This window comes from Falco rusticolus, chromosome 10 (genome assembly GCF_015220075.1).
Source record: "Falco rusticolus isolate bFalRus1 chromosome 10, bFalRus1.pri, whole genome shotgun sequence".
In the NCBI taxonomy this organism is placed as follows: Eukaryota; Metazoa; Chordata; class Aves; order Falconiformes; family Falconidae; genus Falco; species Falco rusticolus.
In genome coordinates, this window is record NC_051196.1 from 12,562,213 (window position 1) to 12,584,776 (window position 22,564).

Here is a 22,564-nt window from a genome sequence, read left to right on the forward strand (position 1 = left end):
ATATTCTTACTAAAAATACAAGTTTCCAAGTTATTTTTTTTTTTCTTTGTTAAAAGTGTATCTTATTCTCAGCTACTGTGCTTGCATAGCTTTGAGGTATTTCAAATTGGGTTCTGATTCTGCAAAAGCTGGTACTCAAAGTTAACTTTATTCGATGTGAGTAATCCTACTGACATCAGTTGTGGTCCAGAAATAGCTTGGTGCATAAACCCCTGAAGGATTCTGGCTGTAGCCTTTATTTCAAAGGGGGGTAAACAACTTCCCCCCCCCCCCCTTTTTTTTTTATTAATGATTACGGCCTGTCACTGGTACTTGGTTTTACATTTTCATGTAATTCACGTGATTTTCATTGCTTGTCCTAATCCTAGGTTGTAGTGAACTGCCTACATGATGGACAGGCACCATACAAAGGTATTACACCAGATAAATCGTACTTGTGGCAGTACTCTGAATGACAAATCCAGAGGTGCAGGGTCCTGTCGTACCTGCCGTGGAGAACTAGGCAAGTTAGCCAAAGTGGTGAATTTCAGGATGCAGGAATATACATTTTTGCAGATGTTCTGACTGGAATGCAAACTATGGACATCTCATCTAGACAAGCAGTTGTTAGTGGTATTAGAAGTAGTAAGTGATATGCCACATCTGGCAAAAGCAATTTATTTTTTATACTTCCGGAGCATGGAAGAAAGATGGGAAGGTCTGGAAGTGTTTGGATATGCTTGTGTTTCCCTTATGAACTGGGGAAAGTGAGAAAGCCTGGGAACCAGTAAAGTAGAAGGGGAGCTGGTAGCATCTTGTGTGTGAAACAGTAGCATGTTGCAAGAAGTGACACTTTTTCAGAGATGTGAAATGTTAATGTGGGTTTGCTTTTATTATTTCATTTAAAAAACCTTCCTTTCCTAGTAATTCATGCTTCTCCTTTTTGTGGATTTGCTGAGATAAGCCTTTCAAAATGAGAGTAGTTTGAGGTATGGCTGGTAATTCTGGTAGATGCTGGACAGGGGAGTTTGCACCAGAAAGGTCCGAATGCTGCTTTGCGCTGTAACGTGCACCTGAAAAACAAACTCGGGTAAGATGTGGACACAGTGAATGCTTTAGGTGGGTGCACTGGAAATAAGTGAAGATGAGTATGTCGCTAACCTAACAATTCCTGTTGGCCATTCTAAATAGGCTGTATACCACAGAATTTTTGAGGAAAATAGGAACGTCGGTACATTCTTAAATAGAAACCTGTCAAAAACATGTCCGCGTGTGCTGAGGTGTATATTCTATACAGGTCACTTGACTCCGCATAGAATTTTTTAAAATGTTTTTATTCTAAATTGACTTCTGGTTGGTTATTTTGTTTGGGAAGTTGCTTGGGTAGGAGGAGGGCCAAAGTAATTTCGCTGGAATCAACTGGCCTTCCCAGAGAAAGCGCTTCCACGCACATGCCGGCAATCTCCTGAGCCTACCGGAACACAGGCAGCGGGCAAGATGCATATGGAATTCCTGTACTGAAAGACTGGGAGAACAAGAAGTAAAGGACCTTGACAGAACTAGAAGATCACTTTAAAACAAATGAAGCGGCACTCCTTAAACAGGAGACTGTGGAAGGAGACGGTATCAGTAGGTTTCAAAAGGGTTTAATCTACCACTCCACATCTCGATTCTAAAATGATAGGGCAAGGTTGTGTGCCCTCCGGCATGCCTGCAGCGCCTGTCCTGGGTACTAAAGGAATACAAGGGGGTGGCTGGGAGAAGATGGCCAAGCTCACAAATGCCTTCCATGGCAAGTATCTCTCCTTGCCACTGTTGGAGGCAAACCGTTGGCTCTTGCTCCATAGCTTATCTATTTGCCACAGCTCAACAAAAGGACTCTGGGGTGGCACCCTGTCCTCAAGAGCCCCGGCTGGTCACTGGCAGGTGGCAGCGTGGCTGAGCAAGAGCCCAAAAGGCTTCTTAAAGGTAAGGTTCTCCCAGTACATGTTACCTGGCCGGATATTTCTAAGTACCAACAATTACACTTCAGCTGCATTTTCATCAAATGTTTGGCTGGGGGACCTGGTTCTATTCCTTACATCCAGACTTTACTACTATAGCAGCATTTTATTTTTAGTCTGTTATCCTTGAATTCTGTAGACTATAGTATTTACGAGTCCATTATTTCTAAAACATCTATGTTTATACTGCTCAAACTCTGCATTTCATGTGAAGTTGGTTTTTTTTTAATTTCTGTAATTTTTTTCTCTGAATTGTGGGCACAGTAATGTTTCAAGGGAAAAAATGTACGTTAACGTAAAGTCCATGTTAAGTATTATCTAGATTACATTGCCATTTTTAAATTTTAAGTCTGGTGTTGAATTTTTAGAAACAAAAACAGATTAGAAAAATAAGTATTTCATTTGGTAACTTGTAGCAGGTTACTTATCTGAAATGTTTTTTAGCAAAATGTATCAAAATACTATTGTATATTCCAAGTGGAAATCTCAGTTTAAGACTTACAGGAGCAACTTTTTCATATATGAAAGCGTTATACTCTCATTAAGGTAACTAATACAGCTCTGTTGCTATTTCTCATTTTGTCATTGAGTCAGTGAATGCCACGAATGTATGGTATGTAATATAGTTAATGCATAATATATATAGGCAATGAAAGGTCTTTGTCATATAGTGTAAGGTCACCATCATTAATTTTCAAATTATAAAAAGGGATTTGCTGTTTTGTGATCATCATTATTGCAATATAATGTGTTGTGGATTCTGCCTACACATAGAATGAACTGTGATCTTAATTAGAACTTTGACAAGCCTACTCCGATAAAATGATGAGATTATTCGTAATTGATGTCACAATCAATTACCAGTTAGTTCATCATGAATCTACTAACAGGTCTAGCCTTGGTGCTGGCCCCAGGATGTTGATGAGTGTGTGGCTGCCCTGTTCATGCTGTTACTGCGACAGGAGGGCAGATTTTCAGTCAACATCCTAATGACCTCTTTTGAAGTCTATTAAATTAATGACCCTGTCACATTGGTCTAACCTCTTACATCTTCATTTTGGATTTTTTGTTGCAAACCACTGGTTTTTGAGCACAAGATAGAACAGATACTTTGGAGCTTTCCTCCTCGACCCTCCAAATCTGGCACTGTGTCTTAATAGATTCAATAAAAAATTAGTTCAGGATACAGTCATGAAGTACAGAACACAGAAATCAGGAAATACCTTGTAAAGCAAACGATGCTTAATACCATTCTATTCTGTTTTCTTTCTTTTTACATTTCAATCTTGCTTAATCATAGGTGCCTAAAGGACATGTTTGGTTAGAAGGTGATAATCTCAGGAATTCTACAGATTCCAGGTGCTACGGACCTGTTCCTTATGGACTGATAAGAGGACGCATTTGTTTTAAGGTATATATATATATATATATTTATATATAGTTGCACTAATACATTTTTAATGCCTGCATGTTGGATATTAATAGTTGCCTCATTAACTGTCTGGCCAAAGCAGATGTACAGGAAAGCCTGAACACACCAGCCACTTGCTGTAAAAGGATAATTCTACCACGGTGGGGTTTTCTGAGGGAGGACTTTGTTTTTTGAGGAGCACTCTTTGAGCAGTCACTGCTTCAGAAAACTGAATTAATTATTTTTCAAGCAAATCCCAACCTAATCAAACCACAAACATACACACACACATATGCTGCATAGATATACATTCTATCCTTAATTTGATTCTAGCCTCTGCAAAATGGTAGGAAAGGGCAGCTCTGTATTTCACTGTTGTAATTTGAGAAGCGTGGTTCCATAGATTAAAAAAATAATATATGAAGGAAAAGGTTATCTTTCTAGGACTTGCATACATACTTTAGACATCTAGACTGGCCTTGCTGCTTTTTAAACGTAAGTGTGTGAGAAAGCCTTAACATAAAGTCAGATCTGTGCCACCATAATTGTCTGCCACATTTTTATTTAAAAAAAAATGCTTTGCATTAATATTGTGTTGTATAAACCCCCATGGTTCCTTCTTCTGTTTCCACAATTCCACAGCTTTATTTCACACTGAATTACTTTTTCATATTATCTGCATTATTAATTTACTCATTTACCAAAAAGAAGAAACTTCACAACTTCCTCTCCGTAAAAAGTTTAAGAAACAAAGGAATATGTATTATAGACTTATGCAACAGCTTTTAGAAAGCTAGATTTAAAGTGGTGCCGTTCAGAACAATAAAAAAGGTTTTGAAAACTGTTCTCCATATATTTCAGCACACCCACAAAACCATAATTTAGCACAGCTGTATTACATGCACAGGGAAGATTAAATCTTTCCAATGTAACAAAGTTTTATATACTTAATTTACAGTTTTTATGAACACAACGTAGGACTTTTTAAAAAAACCTTGCAGCTATTGACCATAATCGCTAATTGCTTACTAAACCTCAACTAACATGTCCCCCTCAGCCCCACCACCAAGTTTTGTCTGACCTGTTTGTTCTGGACAGCATTTGCTTTGAGTTCTTCCCTAGTGTTTACTGAGTGCTGTCTGTTCCTTCTCTGTGTTGTTTGCCTTACCATGTACACCACAGCAAAAATACTGATTCTAAATAGGGCTATTTTTATGACCCAAGTTTTTTAGCTTGGATTATTAACTGCTAACATATAAGTGAAGCTAATATGCTGACAGCCTTCCTAATAAGAATGGAGTGTTAATAATCAGATTGAAAAAAAAAATTCTCCAACTGCTGTTTACTCCTTTAAGGAGACTGAAGCAAATAATGTATATAGTAAGAGCCTATGTATATGGGCAGCCATAATTATTCAGTTTCTCTCCACAGCAATAAATTTGTGTGTAGCTTGTACTCCAACAAGGAAGGTGTTTGAGAAACTTTAATGAAGTAACTGAGAGGGCTGAACCCTCAATTTAGCAAGCAGTAAACTCTGTAAAATGAATAGAATTTACACACAGATACTACATATGGAAAGAAGTACTTTAGGACTCCAGAATATTGTCTGTTTAAAAAGATAGTATACAATCACTTGATACTTAATCAAAATAATTATTCAACCAAATTTTACAGCAGTTGTTTTATGATGGTGCGTAGAGTAGTGATTATTAACATTTTAATGAGATTTAAGTATATGGTGCCTAACAAAAGCAAAAATGGGTTTATTCTTCAAATGAGTGTTTACAGTTTGGGTTGTTTACGGTAATTCACATTAGAATACAGTGATCTTGCTATTGTGTGTTGCCGTTGAACATTACGGTGAAAGACAGCAGAATACAGCCAGTCCGCATGGTGGTGGCTAATTAGTTAGACCACTGGCCAAGAAACCTACGTATGCTTTGTGATGTAGTCTGCTAGGGCCTTGGCTTGTCTTTCACGGAAAAATCTTTTACTACCTTGATAATGGAAGCTTATGTGGCTTTATCTTAAAGTGGATTTTGAAAAAGCAGATGTGACAGTGCCTTTCAATGCTGTTACATTTTTAATAATGGATGCAAACACCCAAATTATTTGGAAGTAATGGATTTCAACAGAAGAGAGTGAGCTTGCACCATGTTTGTTTAGGCAACCTATTGCTGGCAAAACAGAGACGTTAATTCTCTCTGTAGCTTATCTGTGAAGTTTAGACCTAAGGTTCTCAGTCAGTGTTGGTGTACCAGTTTTTAACCCATACAGAAATAAAGATACATGATTATATTTGCCCTTTTTCTCCCTGCTACCGTATCAGCTGCCACTCCGCAAGACAAGCTCAATCCGTAAAAAAGCCACTGAACTCAAAGTAGCTGCAAACTCAGTAAAAGCCTAGGGAATCCCACTTTGACAGAACTCGTGCTTCATCCCGTCCTAGGTGGGATATCCTGTGCGTCCCCCGGACTTAGGCTCCATGTCAAAACTAGACCTGTAGCATATCTTCAAAAGAGCTAGTTAGCCCCGTTTATCCCCCATCCATCAGATCAAATCTATGTAGGCCAAACAGAGGAGGGCAAGGGGAAGTAGCTGCTAATTGGAATAGCCAGTCTGAACGAACAAGTCACAGTCAACTTCTGTCATAACTTTAAAAGACTTGGGAATTCCTACACACAGTGGCGTGCCTTTGTTTCACAGAGAGGGCTTGTTCCATCTTGTTTCCGACCATGAGTATTGTTTCTCACATTCTTTCCTGCAGACAGATTAGATAAAACATCATTTTCATTCTGACGCTTCCACTGAGATTACAGTGATGAATTTGAAACTAAATTGTCAAAACAATATTTAAAACAAAGTTGTTACTTCCACTGAAAGACAGTCAAGTTGCGATAGGTATGATTTCAGTTGCTTGAAATGAGATTTGTGCTATAGTGAATGGCCTAAGAAACTTCCTTCTCCAGGCCTTTGCTCAGCTCGGATTTGCAACATGGGGTACTCCTATTCCCTTCTACTCCCGTTTGCCTTTGAGGCCAAACAAAGACTTGACACCCAGCCTGCAGTCAGCACAGGCCCTCTGGAGAGCCTTGAATTCTGTAGCTTTACTTCTAACCAAGATCACAGATATCCTTCTGTTGTTGGTTCATCTCTACGTATTTGCGTGGAACTTAAAATCGCTTGCTGGCTAATGACACACAGAAATAGGACGTTACCTCTGTGTATTTCTGTGTATCAGCAGATGTTCCTCACGCTCTTCCCTAACTGCAGGTGCCAAAAGAGACATGTATTTTCCAAGATACTTGCGTAAGAGAGCTTTGAGCCTTTTTCACATCCACAGAACTTGAGGTCCTGGGAATGGCTCATCCTTCTGTCTTCCCGAGGGCCCGGGCACAATCCCACTACGGCAGCTCAGCACAGTGCTGCCAGGAGGCCTGGCAGAGGCAAGTCTAGGGAGCTTCTAGCAGCGTATGGTCCTAGTCTAGCAGTACGTTGATGCTGTGTCTTGCTAGGCCCATCCTTAACTGCCTGTGCCTCTTCTGTCCTTGTCTTCAGTGCTGGGGACAAGTCATGGGCTTTGAAATATTGGACCTTGGCACTATGCTTCCTTCTTGAAACTGAGAAAATTACTTTTTCACTCCACACAGAAAGCAGCAAAGGCTCCTTCTGTGCTGTGGCTGTTCCATGAGCTCAGTTAGAGAGTAGTAATTGCTGTTCCTGGAAGGTGACTTCATACCTTCCTTGAGATCAAATTCTAAGGAAAAACGAGGAAGATAAACATCATACTGGCAGATGCTTTGGGAACAAGGTAGTGCATCATTTCTCTTCTAGGTGGCTTCCTCTTCAGCAGGGGCTGTGAGATTTTTAGGGGATTAGAGCCACAGAGGGCATTTGCTCTTCAACATCATCTCTTTCTCTTCTTCCTGCTGATCCCCTCGTGCCATCTTTGAAAGAATGTGTTGTGAAGAGACACAGGCAGTCAAGGGAGACAAAGGACAAAGTGTAAAAGAATGTCCTTGATTCCCTGTTACTTTTTTTTTTTTTGGCATCCAAGACCAGCCTACATGTAATTAAGTGAATGTTCAGAGCAAAGTATTCCTGGGAGCATTCAGTAGTATGAACAGCTATATAGTTAATTTCTGGAGAGAAAATTTTTTCTTACTGGTGAACATCATTCTCTGACACTTGTGCTTGTACCTGGTCATGATCTGTGCTCCTTCCTTTTCTGTGGAGGAGCTGCTTGGCTGAAAGCCCCAGCTGGTGGCAGACACTCCACCCCTTTATGCCTATTTGCATGGTATAAGCTTACCTATAAGCCTATAGATTTTTTTTCCAAGGTTTGGTGTTTGTAGTTCAAATGCCCATCTTGAAAACACAAATGTACACCTCATGTAACTTCTTTCAGTGGGAGGTAATGTTCGTGGTATTCTTTCTTCTCTGAGATGGATCAAAAATACATACTTTGTCTTTTAAGTTAAGAAGTTTACAAGCTAGAAAACTTGGAATTTGAAAGATATTTTCTAGGAATGCATTTATTTCCAAGGCTGGAAAAAAAATGTATGTAATTTTTGAGGCTCTCCATAGCAAAGCATGCTGTATATAAATTAGTGTTGTCTCCGGCCACTTTGTTGGAGAATGATGATTTCTCCAATATCTGTTTCTTTTACTAGGAGTAATAAATTCTACAGAGGTGAGAAAAGTTCATGTACCCTGTCAACCAAAGAGCTAAAAAATTATGCAGTTTATGAAACAATTGCATTAACAAATGAAAATACTAAACTTTGAGTTGTGATTAAAATCTCTGGTAACTGTACTTTATTTTACAGATATGGCCTCTGAATGACTTTGGATTTCTACGTGCAAGCCCCAATGGCCATAGATTTCTTGATGATTGAACGATTTAAGTGACTATTGCCAGCTTTCATAACATTTTCTACTAAAACCAATGGAACTATTTTTATTTAGAATAAACAGAAGTATTACTTGACAAAGATGTCTGTTTCTGAGATTACACCTAACTTGAAAGTGGGATATACTGCTGTCATCTACAAAAATGAGGCGCCTCTTACTCTGTTTCCTCTGGCTGTTCACAGTGCTTGGATTTATTAAAAGGTTTTGGGTTTTACTACAAGCCAAGGTGCGCATTTAACAAGGGATGAAGAAGGCGCAATGCACTACTATGTTGTCACACATTCAGAGCCACATGTAGGCTGTACTTACCAATGTGGGCAGTGTGGCATGCTAGGACTGGAACTGAAAACAGTAACAGTGGGGTGCTGGATCTGCTAGTCACTTGTGTTTTGTAGGGTTCTCCTTAAACTGGCTCTAGTTTGGCCCAGTGGACTGTATGCCTAGTAGGGGCTGGAGCACAGCAGCCTGGTTAATTTTGATCTAAGGAATGAAGACTGCATTTGCTCAGATGATGGAGAGAGTAAATTTAAAAAGTGTTTCTGCAAAACTTAAGATAGATGCACTATTACGGTGCCTATGCACTGGACTTGCTACTTAGAAATGAGCCTGTTAGATCTGCGAATCTCTGCCACTTCTTTCCAAGGCTCCAGTCCTTGTGAGGATTTAATGAAGTTAAATATTTAGCATAGAGATAGAAAATGTTCCTGTTTCCCATTAAGGCACCCTACTCTTCATTATCTTCAAAGCATTCTCACATGTATGCCTCCTGATTAAATTTTGTCATCTGAGCTGTTAAAAGGATTTAACCTAAGAGGTAGGGCCCAATGTATAGATGATATAGACTGAGAATGAAAGAAGCTACTCTGTTGTTTGCTGGGCAAGAAATGTCATTTAGATCATGAGATATATTCCAGTTGTACAGAACTTAAGTGTTCTGTTCTGGAGGTTTTTAATAACTAGCTGTGGAAGGGAAAAAACCCCAAGCCTTATGTCTGCAGAGCAATGTTAGCAAACAGGCACATTTCCTTTCTTAAGCCCGACCGAACTTGTTCCTGTAGTGCCCCCTTTCCTTTAACATACGTTTCTCTAGCAGATGCTGTCCCCTGCTTGTCCAGTTGTTTTAATTAGAAAGTTTGTAACTCTTAGTGTGCTTGATTGAAACAATCATTGAAGGATCTCGATAACAAGTGAACATGTGTCACAACAAACCAAAGATACGTCTTTGGTTTCACTCTGGGAGACAGCGTAATTCCCACCACATCGACATGAGAGAGTATAACGTTGTTCATCTGCCAAAAAAAGAAAACAAAAATGCCTTTAGCGCTTGAGAAGGATCAAGAATTTATTTTGGATCTTCTTCACAAAGCTGTTCTTAATAGCAAATGACCTCCCACTGCTGGATTGTAAATACAGTACCTGTGCTACCATTTGTCACTCAGAAAAATAACTATACTCTTAAAATGTTTCAGTGACTGTGAGGCATTCTTACACTGACCCTGGCTGTTTGGTGTAGTCTCTTTAAAAAAAGCAAATAATAAAGAGGTGTATGTCAGTGAAACAGAGATTAAAAGAAAAAAATAAGGGGTGTTAGTCATACATAAGACAGGTGAAGAATAGTTCCAAAACATACCGCTAACACAGGAAACAAAAACAAAACAGAAGGAAAGTAGGACTTTCCCCTCACAGCTTAAAAAAAAAAAAAAAAAAAAAAAAAAAAAGTAGCATTCATTCAGAAGGCAAGTAAATGATAAAAGCTAGAGTGATCTAAGGCAGGAAAGTAACACACTGTCAGATGAAAAAAAGTATCTGTATGAAAGCACTAAAGCACTTGCATTCTGCCATCACAGAAAAAGCAAGAAGATGCATGAGAGATTTGGGAAGAATCCGGCAATCTAAATACTCAGTTATAAGAAGAGGGCTAGGTGAAAAGTGGTACTGCAAGCGGGGTGGGGGAAGAGATGAAGACAGAATACAAAATAAGTATTGCAAAGTAAAGTTCCAATTCAGGTAATCACAGACAACAGAACAGCTAAATCTGAGGAAAATATAAATAGAATTTATCAATAAGACAACATAATGGTATCAGAAGAAATAGAAACTATTTGCAGCAAGAATGAAAAGCACTGGGAACAAGTAGTAAGGCACTCATACCTTCATTCCAGGTCATATCTTCAAGATAAATTTGGGCGTGTACCGGCCATTCTTTTGTCAGATTATCTTCTACAAAGGAAACATGACAGATGTTCAGTCCTGGTAATGTACAGGTCCTTATTTCTTCCTGATAAATTAATAGTTTTATCTACCTAGCAGTCAATCTGGTCCCTACCAGAGAGTCATACCTAGACCAGGTTATCAGATAAAAATGCAGTTCTTTAAAACTTTAGTTTTCATATCTCTGTATAAGCTGGAAAATGTCCTGCTGTAGCCAGGAGAAGCAAGTGGTGAAGATGTATTACTGAAATTAAGATGCTACTGAGACCAGGACTTTTGCGCTTCCCAAACAATTATGTGAAATTAGGGGCAAACTTTTGTTTTGCTATAAATACCTTTTAAAAGCTTGGCTATAATGACAATCCCACAGGCTGAAATCTTTTTTCACAGGCTGTACTTTTCACAAAATCGAGTGGTTGAGGTCAGAAAGGATCTCTCAAGATCACCTAATCAAACCCTCCTGCACAAGCAGGGTCAGCTGAAGCATGTTGCCAAGGTCCATGTCCAGTCAGATTTAAGTATCTCCACAGATGGAGACCCCACAATCCCTCTTGGGCAACCCATTCTCCTTTAGAAGGACACTCACGACCACCCCATCCCCACCGCAATAAACACCAAGTAAATGTTAAGAGTTGTGCGAGGAGAATGGCAAGATTCCTGCAAAAAGATATTCCTAACAGAAGAGAAATGCAAAACACTTTTAGGGGAAGCCTAGTCTAAGCATTCTTTTATGATAGAGTCTCTCGGCACAGAAAGAAGGTCAGTTCTGGCCTGCACCCAGGAGAGCTGCTGCCAACGTGGAGTACAGCACGACACGAAAAGTGTACAACAGAAATTCACCAATGCAGACTATGCAATACAAATACAAATTGTTTCTTGCAGTTTATCAGCACACTTGGTACTTCACCTACAAAGTTCACACCAAGTTCTTTAACTTGACAATACAAGACTTTGTCAACAAAGTTCCAAGTGAAGCCATCAAAGGTAATTGAAAAAAAAAAGGAAAAAAAAGACATAACCCCCTTAAAACTCACTACACGAAACCTCACAGCTGCTGCCTGACACCTGGAAGCTCCAACTCTCCAAATGCTGTATTTTAAAGAAGCAGAAACACCTGAAAGCTTTTCTTCAGCACATACACAGAAATGCCTTAGATTTGGCAAGACTTAGGAGCTTATTGCTTATTTAAGGTTTAAATTGGGTTGTTACGAGAAAGTAAGTGTTCCTTCTTTTGGATCGATGAGTTTTCAAGCAAGTGTCATAGTTTAATAACATCAAACTTTCTAGAGCATCCAGTGTTTCCTATGGCTTTCTATGAAATATATGCTGAAACTACTTACTGAGCACTTGCTGAAAAAGTCAGAGGCCCAGACTGCTTTATTTATGTTAATTCCTGACAGACTGCCTACCTGATCACTAGCGATTGTAGGGTATTCTAAATGGTTCCCAGCTTCTTCTGTGTAACTACTCTTTGCTCTGGACGGAAAAGTAGAATTAAGGGACTTTGCAGCTACCTCCTCCAATAATACCCCAGAAAAACTGCACATCTCCAACCTTTATCTGATCAGATAACAGCGCATTTTCTTCTTTATCACCAAACATCATCCCCTGATTGCAACCACCTTACTCTTTTAAAGGTGGTAACAGGTAGCAGTGAAGTAGTAACTCAGAACAGACAGACATCAATACTGCATTAGTTGATTTCACACATTAACTGTGTAAAGCAAGCTATTCGCAAGTAAGATTCCTAACTGAAAACCAAGTACTGTAAGTTGTTGCAAAGAAGTTTAAGGCTACTATAACAGTATAATCCTAGCAACAGCTAATCACAGCATTCTATAATTAGTTTTCTAAATCAGTTTCACAACCTAACCAACCTGTTGTTTTGGGTTTTTATTTTAATTGTTTTCTTTGCACAGCTCTATCAGTTTTAAGAATAGAGTACCATAGGTAGCAGTATTAATTTAATGTACTGGTAGTGAACTCCTTGCATTTTAACTATACTAATCTATAAGAGTGTGTGTGTGAGTGTTAATACTTACATTTTGAGTTTTCAAATAGGAAATTTCAGCCAGTTTAAAAAACCCCAAAACAAACCACAAGCACCAGACATTAAGTCCCAATCATTATTTTGCAACTAAATGATTGTTCTAATTTTAGCTGAAGTGCACATTATATATCCTTGAGAATAAGCGTCATCTAAATTAGTTTTAATGAAGGAGATTAAAAAAAAATCAGACACATTGGAAATAACGGCAGAATCAATACAGCCTCTTTGATGTTACCTTTGCCGAACACCTGTAATGAAAAGGTCAGGATGAAAAGAAAATTATCCCACTCACACCTAACACTTTACTGCTGTCCAAAGAACGAGAAAAAAATGGGCAGGAGTGTTATGATGAAAGAAAACGGGAAGATATACCTGTCAATCAGTCGTTCTCACTGTTGTGGATGCTCTCAATTACATATACAAGAACTATGGGTAATGTTTTAGTTATACAAAGTAACAACATTTTTCTTAACAGAACATTTAATTAACTGCATGAAATGTCCAAAATAGAGTAAGACAGATGGTCTTAACTCGTGCCAAATGACTCTAATATTAGTTACTTGGAGTTAGTTTGGTACAGCCTTCTTGCTACAAAACGCGAGGACAGGAACAGCAAATGTCCTGAGAACACCCACACCACCAGTCAGAGGCCTCTCCTCCAGCAGGCCTTGTGTGAATTAAAGATTCCACCTCTTTTTTGAGGAAGAAAAAAAATAAAAAAGAAAAGCAAAGATCAGAATGAAGTCTGTCTGCCTAGCTACCTTCAGGTTCTTCTGTCCACTGTGATAGAAGATGACAATACTGTAACTGTGAGAAAAGCATGGAAAAGGCAAGCACTCAAGCACTTCTTATTTCACCTGGTTGTTTTGGGGTTTTTTTGTGGGGTTTTTTTTTGGTAATATTGGGAAGAAAAGTTCACAAAGGAAAATGGTCTCTTCAGTTGTAGGAAGAACAGCTTTTCCTAAGCTTCATTTATAGGTAGCAAAAAATTGAGTTAAAAAGAAACCAGGCTTTCCTATTTGGAATCCACGAAGCAGGAATTCACTCAGAACAAGTTTTATATGATTGGAGGTGGAAGTCTAGGTCATGTCTTGCTGGTAGAAAATACAAAAAGGGTAGATGGACCACATGCCACCATGAAGAACTGGTGAGATGCAAATTAATGAAGTTATCATACTTCCTGAAGCAAAGTTACTCATGAATCATAGAATTATTTCGTTTGGAAAAGACCTTTAAGATCACTGAATCCAACCATTAAAGTAACGAAGACGAGGTAATGACGAAGGAACCAACAGGAAGGCTAAGGAAAAGTCTCCCCTCTCTCCTGTTCTAAACATAGTACAGTATGAAGCCTGGGGGACAGAATTTCAACGAAGTTTTTCTAATCCATTACTGCAATTGTAATTTTGAAAATATAAAAAACTTAAAAAAATCAACAGGTGAAATTAATCACTCATACAATTTCCAGCCTGAACTGAGATCGTTATTCCTAGTATGAAGCTCAAGTCTGAAAGAGTCTTACTGGTTATCTCAAAAGATGCAAACTTTCAGTTAGTACTCTTGACTCTTAGCATGTAAGCCAGTAACCTCTCTTGTCTGTAAGTTTTGTATGCTGCATTTATTTGCTTATCTGGTTCAAACAAGAAAAACTTATTTTCCAGGGTTGAACGAAGTTTTTTTATTTTTTAGTTCTCCTATTAAATACACTACCCAACCTAACAAACCTTAAGACAGAGAAACAGATGTAGCCACTTATTTAAAAACAGAGGCACAGCCCAGTATGAGTTTGAGGAGCTTCCAAGCAGAACTACAAACCTAACAGTTTTCAGAGAGTGTGTTAGTGAGTATTATTTCTTGTGCTCTTCCTCATTTAATCTACGTAACTATTATTACAACCATGCCTCCCTTGTTAGTGGCTCTCTGAAGTAAACTGATGTCTGATTTTCACTCCCTTGCCAGAGGAGGTTAAGACTGGTATTATTACCAGTACCGAGTTACGTGGTAGGTTTACTTACACGCGATGTCTACTCAAGCTGTAGAACTGTGTGCTGAGTTGTACTTTCTGAAACACATTCCTGAACAGGTAGGGAAAACTGTGAAGACATGAGCATCTGCCATACCTTACAAACCAAGTTTTAATTCACAAGAAGTACAGCCTGCTTGGCTTTGCCATCTATTGGATTTGTCTGACAACAAGAGGTGAAAGGATTCCGCAGCTCCATTGTCTCAACTGCAGGATCTAAGAAAACACTGGCAGGCTCATCAGGGAGGTTTACGAGCCTGCAGCTCAAAGAGATTAAAAGGAAAAATCTACTGAGATTCTTTCAGGCTACAGAACAACATTAAATAACTATTAGCAGCTTGGTTCAGTAAAGCTTTACTAGAGCCCTTGCTGGGTCATTCAGAAATTGTAAAAGAGGAAAGGTATTTAAGTTTCACTTGAGGATACAATAAATATTTCTTGGGCTATTTAGGGCTGAGGTTTAGGAAAAGGGTTGCAAGCAGTAAATGGAAATTTAACCCTTTTAACAGTTTATGGTAATAGTAAAACCAGTCATAATACCAAAAAGATTTTTCTAGCTCTTTTATCAGTTATATACTTAGAACTGGTTTTTTTTTTTTTTGAAACCAAACACATAATTAGAAAATGTTCAAGATATGTATAGTCAATTGAATACTCTTCATAGCATCTGCTCAGTATCAAAATCATCACAGTACTTGAAACCTGGATGTTTTCACAAGTTATTTTTTTCTAATAGGCTGTTTAGTTTTTAAACAATTACTTAAGTTTGAGTCTTTTGCATTAATTTAAAATAACCACGCTTACTTTAATTTGAAATTATAAGGGAGTCACGTGTGAGGAATCTTTGTAACAAAAAGCTATATTTGTTAAGAAAAAAATAGTACAAAAAACCCGCTTCACTTGTAGCCAATGCACGTTAGAATTAACTGCAAAGAGCTATGGTAAAAGGCTCATGCTCCAGCTCCAGCCGAGGGTCTTACAGCCGTAAAATCCATGGCTACAGAAGGAATACACACTTCTGTCAATTAAAAAAGTATAACCTGGCACACTGAAAAGCCGAAAGTAATGGCCATGTTAAAAGCTTTATTTTGGTCTAAATTTTTTTTAAAAGGAATTTTCTTAACACGGAACAACTAAAATATGCCGCATTAATTTTTTTCTTTTCTTATTATAATGTAGCCAAGGTGCTCAATTGCCGTTCCTGCTAGCTATTAAAATAATTTTTGTAGGCTTTTGTCTTGCTTCTATTGCTTATTCTCATAGTGGATTTGTAAGGTTATTCTTCTGGCATCCCATTTACCAAATTATGTAAGGTATCTTGATGTCTAACACAATATCATCACTTTATTGCTGGAGCAGGAGGGAATGCTGGATTAACAGAAAAGTGACCGTCTCCAAAGCAGTTTTTTTCAGTTTACTGTACTAGGAGAGGAATGAGGAAGGGGCAGAGGGAGAAGGAGCTACATCCTATTTAGCTTGGCTTTTCATTTGCTTCATTTATGACCACACCTGTGTAAGACTCCCTTTCTAAACCTGCAATAGAAGCTTAACTGAGAGCAAAGACACAGCTCCAAAGATTTTTCAGGTTTTAAAGAGATTGATATTGTCAGTGAAAGCTGAATTAGAGACCAGGTATTTTAAAATAAGCTATTTTAGGCTAACTAAAGATTTTTGTTGTGTGCCACTGCCTAAAGGGAATGTGCAGAAAGGATGGAATCATAAATATATATTAACGTATGAAAACTGCATCTGCAATATTTTTCTAAAAACGCAGTTTAAAAATTGAAAATCAAAGGGAGGTATGTACTGAGCTGTGAAAACTACTAGTGGTTACATCCCTCACCCTATAAACACTTGAGCTTTATGGACACCTAAGTCCATCAACATGTAAAAATGTATTATCCTGGATAGATCCTCACTGGAGCCATATATGGAAAAAACCCCGATTCTTAAATTTCTCTACCCTCTGCCCCAAAAACATATACAGAGCAACTGGTTTTAGTGTCAATCCCGTTACTAGTTTAGAATTGTTACATTTAATGCCAGAAATTAATAAAAGTCACCAGTTTATTGGCTGAATTTTAATTGTGACCTGTTAATAATTAAAAAGTAAGCTAATATAGTAAAATGAATTATCTTAATTTTGTGGTTGTTTAAAATACAAAGGAACTGTGTATCAAGTCAACAAAAATCCACAAAAGTTGCAGGGTAGGATATAGAAATGGCATGACAGGGACATCAAAGGGTTCAACAAAGATTAAGTCCCGCTTTTGGGATGGAAATAACCTAATGCATCAGTACAGGCTGAGATGCAACTGGCTGGAAAGCAGCTTTCCAGAAAAGGACCTGAGGGTCCTGGTAGGCAACAGGTCCAGCGAGTCAGCAGGGCATGTTTGTGGCAATGGCCAACCCTATACCGGGCTGTATTAGCAAGAGCGTAGCTAGCATGTCAAGGAGGTGATTTTTTTCCTCCTCTACTCGGCGCTTAATGAGGTGGCATCTGCAGTCCTGTGTCCAGTTTTGGTGTTTCCAGTACAAATCCCTGACATACAGAAGCAAGTCAGGTGGACTGCCAGCACGGTCAGGTGTTGGCACACACATCATACAAGGAGAGGCGAAAAGAACGCAGGCGACTCACTGTCTACAGCTACCTAACAGGAGGGTGTGAAGAAGACTTCTCAGAGGTGCACAGTGGAAGGCACAAGCTGCAAAGAGAGTCCTTATATCCAACTTGATAGAGGGGAAAACATGGTTTGGGTTTGGGTTTTTGGTTTCCTGGTTTGGTTTTTCTGCTCTGAGGGTATTCAAACACTGGAACAGGTTCCCCAGAGCAACTCTGGAATCTCCATTCTTGGAGACCCTAAAAACTAGGTAGGATAAGGTCTGAGCAACTGACCCACGTAGACTTGCTTTCAGTAGGAGATTGACCTGTGAAGGTTCCTTCCAACCTACGTGATTCTCCGATTCTGCGAGAAGTTTTTTATTCTTTCAAACTGTGACAGAAAACCATGAACTTTCAGGGTTCAGATGACTTCTAATATGAAGACCATAAAACAGTTTTTTCCAAGCCAAACTCACTGAAAAACTTTTGCTAATTATTGCTGGCAAACTTGATTTTAGCTACACGTTCATCTTTTCTAAGTGGGATACTGAACAAAGAATGAACAAATCTCTAAGAATAAAATCTGCTGAGGAAAAAAATGCCATTATTAATAGGCAGGTTGTTATGCAGCTTTTTGTACCCCCCAGATTTTTCACAGGGATTGGAAGCAAAAGGTTCACCACTATAAAAGGGTACTCTTACATGTCGTTAAAGATATGACAAAACAGTGAATTGGAAAAAAAATAATCACAAAACATACAAGAAGGGAGAGGTTAGAATAAATATTTGAGCTAAACCTCTAAATGGTTTGAGGTTTGTCCTTTCCTCTTTAATACTATAGCTTGAAGGCATAAAAAATTAGTAGACCACAGTGATACGTTCAGAGAAAAGCAGTATTAAGATATGAAAGCACATTCACTGGTTATTCTCAAGGATTCAGACAAGAAGAGTCCCACACAAATAAACAATTTGTGAAACTGGAAGGGGGGGTGGGTGGGGAAAGACTTCAGCGCAAAGGACTTCTTGCCGACTGACAGCCCCACACACATGCACACTGGTATCCTTCAGATTCTGCTTCCTAGGCTTTGCAGTCTTACTAACTTGCTGTTCTCTCTCTCATCACTATTCCCCTTAGCTGCTGTCTCAATTCCTTTGTTTCTGTGAGCTTTTACAGCAGCATCTACAAATTTGTCTGGAATCATGACTTCAGAAGCAGCTTGACAGGCATTCAAAGAACTAGAATTTATTTCACCATCCTCTTGCTGCCAGGTAACATGCTGCAAAGAAAGCAACAGCACTGCACATGTATGTTACATGTGCCTCAGTGTGAAACACCAGGTCCGCTGTGAATGGCACCCTCTAGTATTAAAATATATCCATCCCATCACCACCCCATTACCAAATACCCGTGTAAATAAATGTACTATTTGTTTTCTTTATTTACTAAATCTTTTTTACAGAATCTTGAGACAGCTTTTCAAAGAACTCATCTGAGTGCAGAAGAATCTCAGGAAATATAGATAACCTTTAAAATACTGTAGAATAAGTTTTGTCAAAACTAATTTATAGCAATGTCCTTAAATTCCATGGGTAAACAAAGTAACTTATTAGATCCTGATGTAGCTCTTGACTTCAGTGGATTAACCTGACCCAAGCAGAACAGAACCTCATAGCCTATATTTAAGCTTTAGGTAAAACTCCCTAGATACACAAAGACTTCTAACTTAATCTCTAATGTTTCTTTTTTTCCTGTGCATGTACAATTTGTAAAAATGAAGGACACAGCTGATACTACAATTCTAAGAGTACAACAGGATGAGAACACTGGGTAGCAGAAATTCCTGTTCTGGCATCACGTTCAGGCATTTAAAAAATAAGCTTGAGATGATAAATGTATTTAAGTTTGATCTTAATACTCTTTACGTAACAAATTAGCACAAGATTCAATTCTTTCATTCTTTTAAAATATTTATTCAACGGTTCCGTTTTCACCCCTCCACCCTCTTTTCCAGAACTCACACAGTCTGAAATACAAGATTATTTAACTAGAGAATTCATTCTGGGGATATACAATTATATATCACTTTTTATCCTGCAGTGATGCATATCTGCCAGAATGACTAAGCCTTTGTCTCTCGAAGTTCTGGTATCCGCAGCGGCAGGGGAGTTAAAAATCAGCACAAGAGAGAAAGGTCTGATGGTGTGCCAATGTACAATGGAAGAGAATTCAATAACAAGCTGCAGAGACAGTGGGCTTTTATCAGACACATTCAAAAGTGGTGGTGGCTACACGTCAATGTCGGACCGGAGTGTGTTACTGCAGAGTGCGACTGAGTGTTTTCCCCACGGGCAATACACTATTATTGACTCCCCCCATTAACATGTAGGGTGGATATACATTTATTGAAGGTTCTAATGGAAGGCTGAGGGACTCCTATCCTGAGGCCAGAGCAGAAAGACAGCCTATCACTTCATGTAATGGTAGCCCATGTGTGACAGACCTGACCTACATTTCCCCCCTTTCTTTCTCACAACAGCCTGTCACTGTTTTAAGAAGCTATTTTCTGAGAGGTATAAAAAGAAATGCATGCTAGAGCTGCCTGGTTAATGTGTTATATTGGAATATTATTTATAAACCTGCTTTAAAAAAACTAGTTTAGACTACATATGAATTATGAAAACTACCATAACATACACACCACCAAAAAGAATGTCTCTTAATGATGCTGAAGTGCTTACGAACCCATACACATTGAATGCTAGGTGTATAATGAATTAATACCTATATCTAAGATATTGCAACAAAATGTAGTGTAAGATTTAAAATGAAGAATGCTTAATGAAACTGCCTTAATAAAAAGGGCTAAGGTCTGTAATTAGTATAGATTTCATATTCATTCAAATTATTAGGAATAATGCCACCTAATGTTTTGTTGGAAGTAATTCAAATGTTTTCACTAGCTAACGTATGTGTAGCAAAAGCTATAAATAATGGATCCACATTTGAAAGTAGGACAAGAGCGAAAGAAACATTTGGTTCAGCAATAAACAGCATTTTAAAATACCATCTAACTACCACTCCCAGACCCTGCTTATTTAAAGAGCTGCTGCCACTACAGCACTCCTTGGCAGGAACCTACCACGCTGCTGCAGGTCATACTCTTTTTTTGTCTCTTCGTTCCCTAGAATTTTCCACGCTTGATCAATTTCGATGAACCTCTGCACGCGCTCCTCCACTTCTCCTGCTGGCACATCTGCCTTCTGTTTGTCTGGATGATACTGCCAATCAAAAAAAAAAAAAAAAAAAAAAAAGTTGAGGGGAGTGGAAGTGAGGAGGGTGGAAGAGGAGCAATCAATAATGCATTTGATATTCAGTTAAAAGGACAGAAAAAAGGAGAAGGTCTGAGCTAAGGTGCCAAAGGAAGGGAGACAACGATGCTGGGCACAAGAGAAAACTGCCAATTTAATTAGACCACTGAAATGGCAACAAAACCACCAGTGGCACAAATGTCACCATGTACACTGACAGCATTTTCTGGATAATTTGCTGATGGAATCATTGGTCTTATGGACGATTTACCTAGAGAGAGCGACTACCACAAACAGAAATAGGTACCTGCAGAGGACCGTGACACAGGAACAAGAGGAGGTGCTGCAGGTGCTAGCAGTTCTCGTAATATTACACATAACTGACTTAAACAATATCACCAATGTTCAGTTAAGGCTATTACAGAAAAATTGAATGCTTACTATGTGTAGCTAATTTTTTTTTTTAATTTATTATTTAAATGGTAAATAGAATATACACGGTCAAATATAATTTACAATACATGTAATTCTACTTTTGAAAATATGCCTCAACATCTTTAATTTCTTCCAGTTCAGTGAATCAATAGCCCTTCCAAATATTTAAAGTCATGGATCACTGGCTACAAAATTGTGTCATTTTAGTTAAGAAATGGTTATTCAAGGACATGGCTGCAAGAAATCCCATGTTAAATAGGCAGTGATAATTGAAATGGTGACACGTTTTCTCTACCATTTGTACTACAGGTTCTGAACAAAGCATTCTACCTTTTTTGGTTCAAATGTCTACTGAAAAGGAACTCTCAAAGCTCCATCTTCCTGTAGCTTTACTTCATCTCCAAAAATCTCTTTTTTTGATATTTTAAATTGCTCAGTAGAAGTGATGGACCAAGAGGAAACAGCTAAGATGAGGAAGGTGCAATATAAACAGACCTATCAGCTGTTAACCATGTTATAAATCAAGATATCCCTTATTCCAGAGCTTTAACTTCTGCCCTTTATACCAAGATCAGCTGGGGCACTGAAATGTATAGCAGAGTTTAAGCCTGAAAACTCCTGTTTGAGCAGATTTCCGATTAACTGAATCCCTTTGTTTTAGTTTATAACTGATTTTGGAAAGGAAAGAAAAAAATATAATGTGTGCTTTATAAGTTCCAAAATGTAAAAGGACCATTTACTGGAGTTTATTTGCTCGCTGATGTATCTGTCATTTGCACTGATGGGTGGTACCCTGATAAATCCCCTGTATGACAAGACGATGTACATAAGAGCAAAATATTAAGCTTTGACCTCAAGTTTTTTCTTATGTATTTTTCCATAAACAAATGAATGTACCTGCAACCTCAAGTATGAAGTCTGTACACAAACGTACATTTTTTGGTTTTGTTTAAAAATGTACATTCCACATACCAGTAAGTATACTTGAACTCATCTCTGCATTCAAGACTAAGGACTAGCTTGCAACTTGCTGAAAACATGGCTGAAGCACAGTTGCGATCCACAAAGGTTTATCTCTTAAAGATCCCTTTCTTGTCTCCCCAACAGAAGATGACAAAATTCTAAGGTGCAAACAAATAAAAAATTTTTGGTCACTGCAATTAGTCACTGTATCCTAAATAGCTAATTAGATAATGAGTAATTATCCCTTTATTTGGTAGGCCCTAAATTCAGTGTTCTGCTGGCATGCATCACACTGTACCGTAAAAGGCATTTCAAAATATTATTTGTTTTCAAGCCCATTTCTCTGAAACCTCAGCTTTTCCTGTTGTATTTCAATTTTAATAGCATTTTTAACTTTGGCAGTTGATTGTATGCCACATTTGTAAAAAGTAATTAAAAAAATAAATATCAATGCTTAATAAGCATACAAGGCAAAATCATCAAACCACATTAAAGACTCATATGGTTTTCTTTTAGCAATGCTATTTATTTTAATAATGATGTTTGAGGTGTGAATCCAGCAGTTACTCCTCAAAGCAGTATTTTAGCTAAAAAATGATACTTCATTATTTAAAAATATTTCAGATGCTGTATTTAAAATTTGGACCCACCTCAAATACTGTAG

General features: G+C 38.2%; 2 protein-coding genes across 3 annotated transcripts in view; one reads left to right on the forward strand and one right to left on the reverse strand.

The window, feature by feature from the left end:
- The window catches only part of IMMP1L (inner mitochondrial membrane peptidase subunit 1), a 36,490-nt gene extending 28,103 nt beyond the window's left edge, over positions 1–8,387 (forward strand). For both annotated transcript variants that reach the window (XM_037401675.1, XM_037401676.1), the window contains 2 exons: positions 3,283–3,393; positions 8,223–8,387. In XM_037401675.1, the coding sequence (XP_037257572.1) occupies positions 3,283–3,393; positions 8,223–8,291 (180 nt within the window). In that variant the 3' untranslated portion in view covers positions 8,292–8,387. The remainder of the gene's footprint in view (positions 1–3,282; positions 3,394–8,222) is intronic.
- The window catches only part of DNAJC24 (DnaJ heat shock protein family (Hsp40) member C24), a 42,692-nt gene continuing 24,398 nt past the window's right edge, over positions 4,271–22,564 (reverse strand). The window contains exons 3-5 of the mRNA XM_037401677.1: positions 20,334–20,472; positions 10,459–10,527; positions 4,271–9,596 (exon numbers count right to left, since the gene is read on the reverse strand). Coding sequence (XP_037257574.1) covers positions 9,472–9,596; positions 10,459–10,527; positions 20,334–20,472 — 333 coding nt within the window. The 3' untranslated portion in view covers positions 4,271–9,471. The remainder of the gene's footprint in view (positions 9,597–10,458; positions 10,528–20,333; positions 20,473–22,564) is intronic.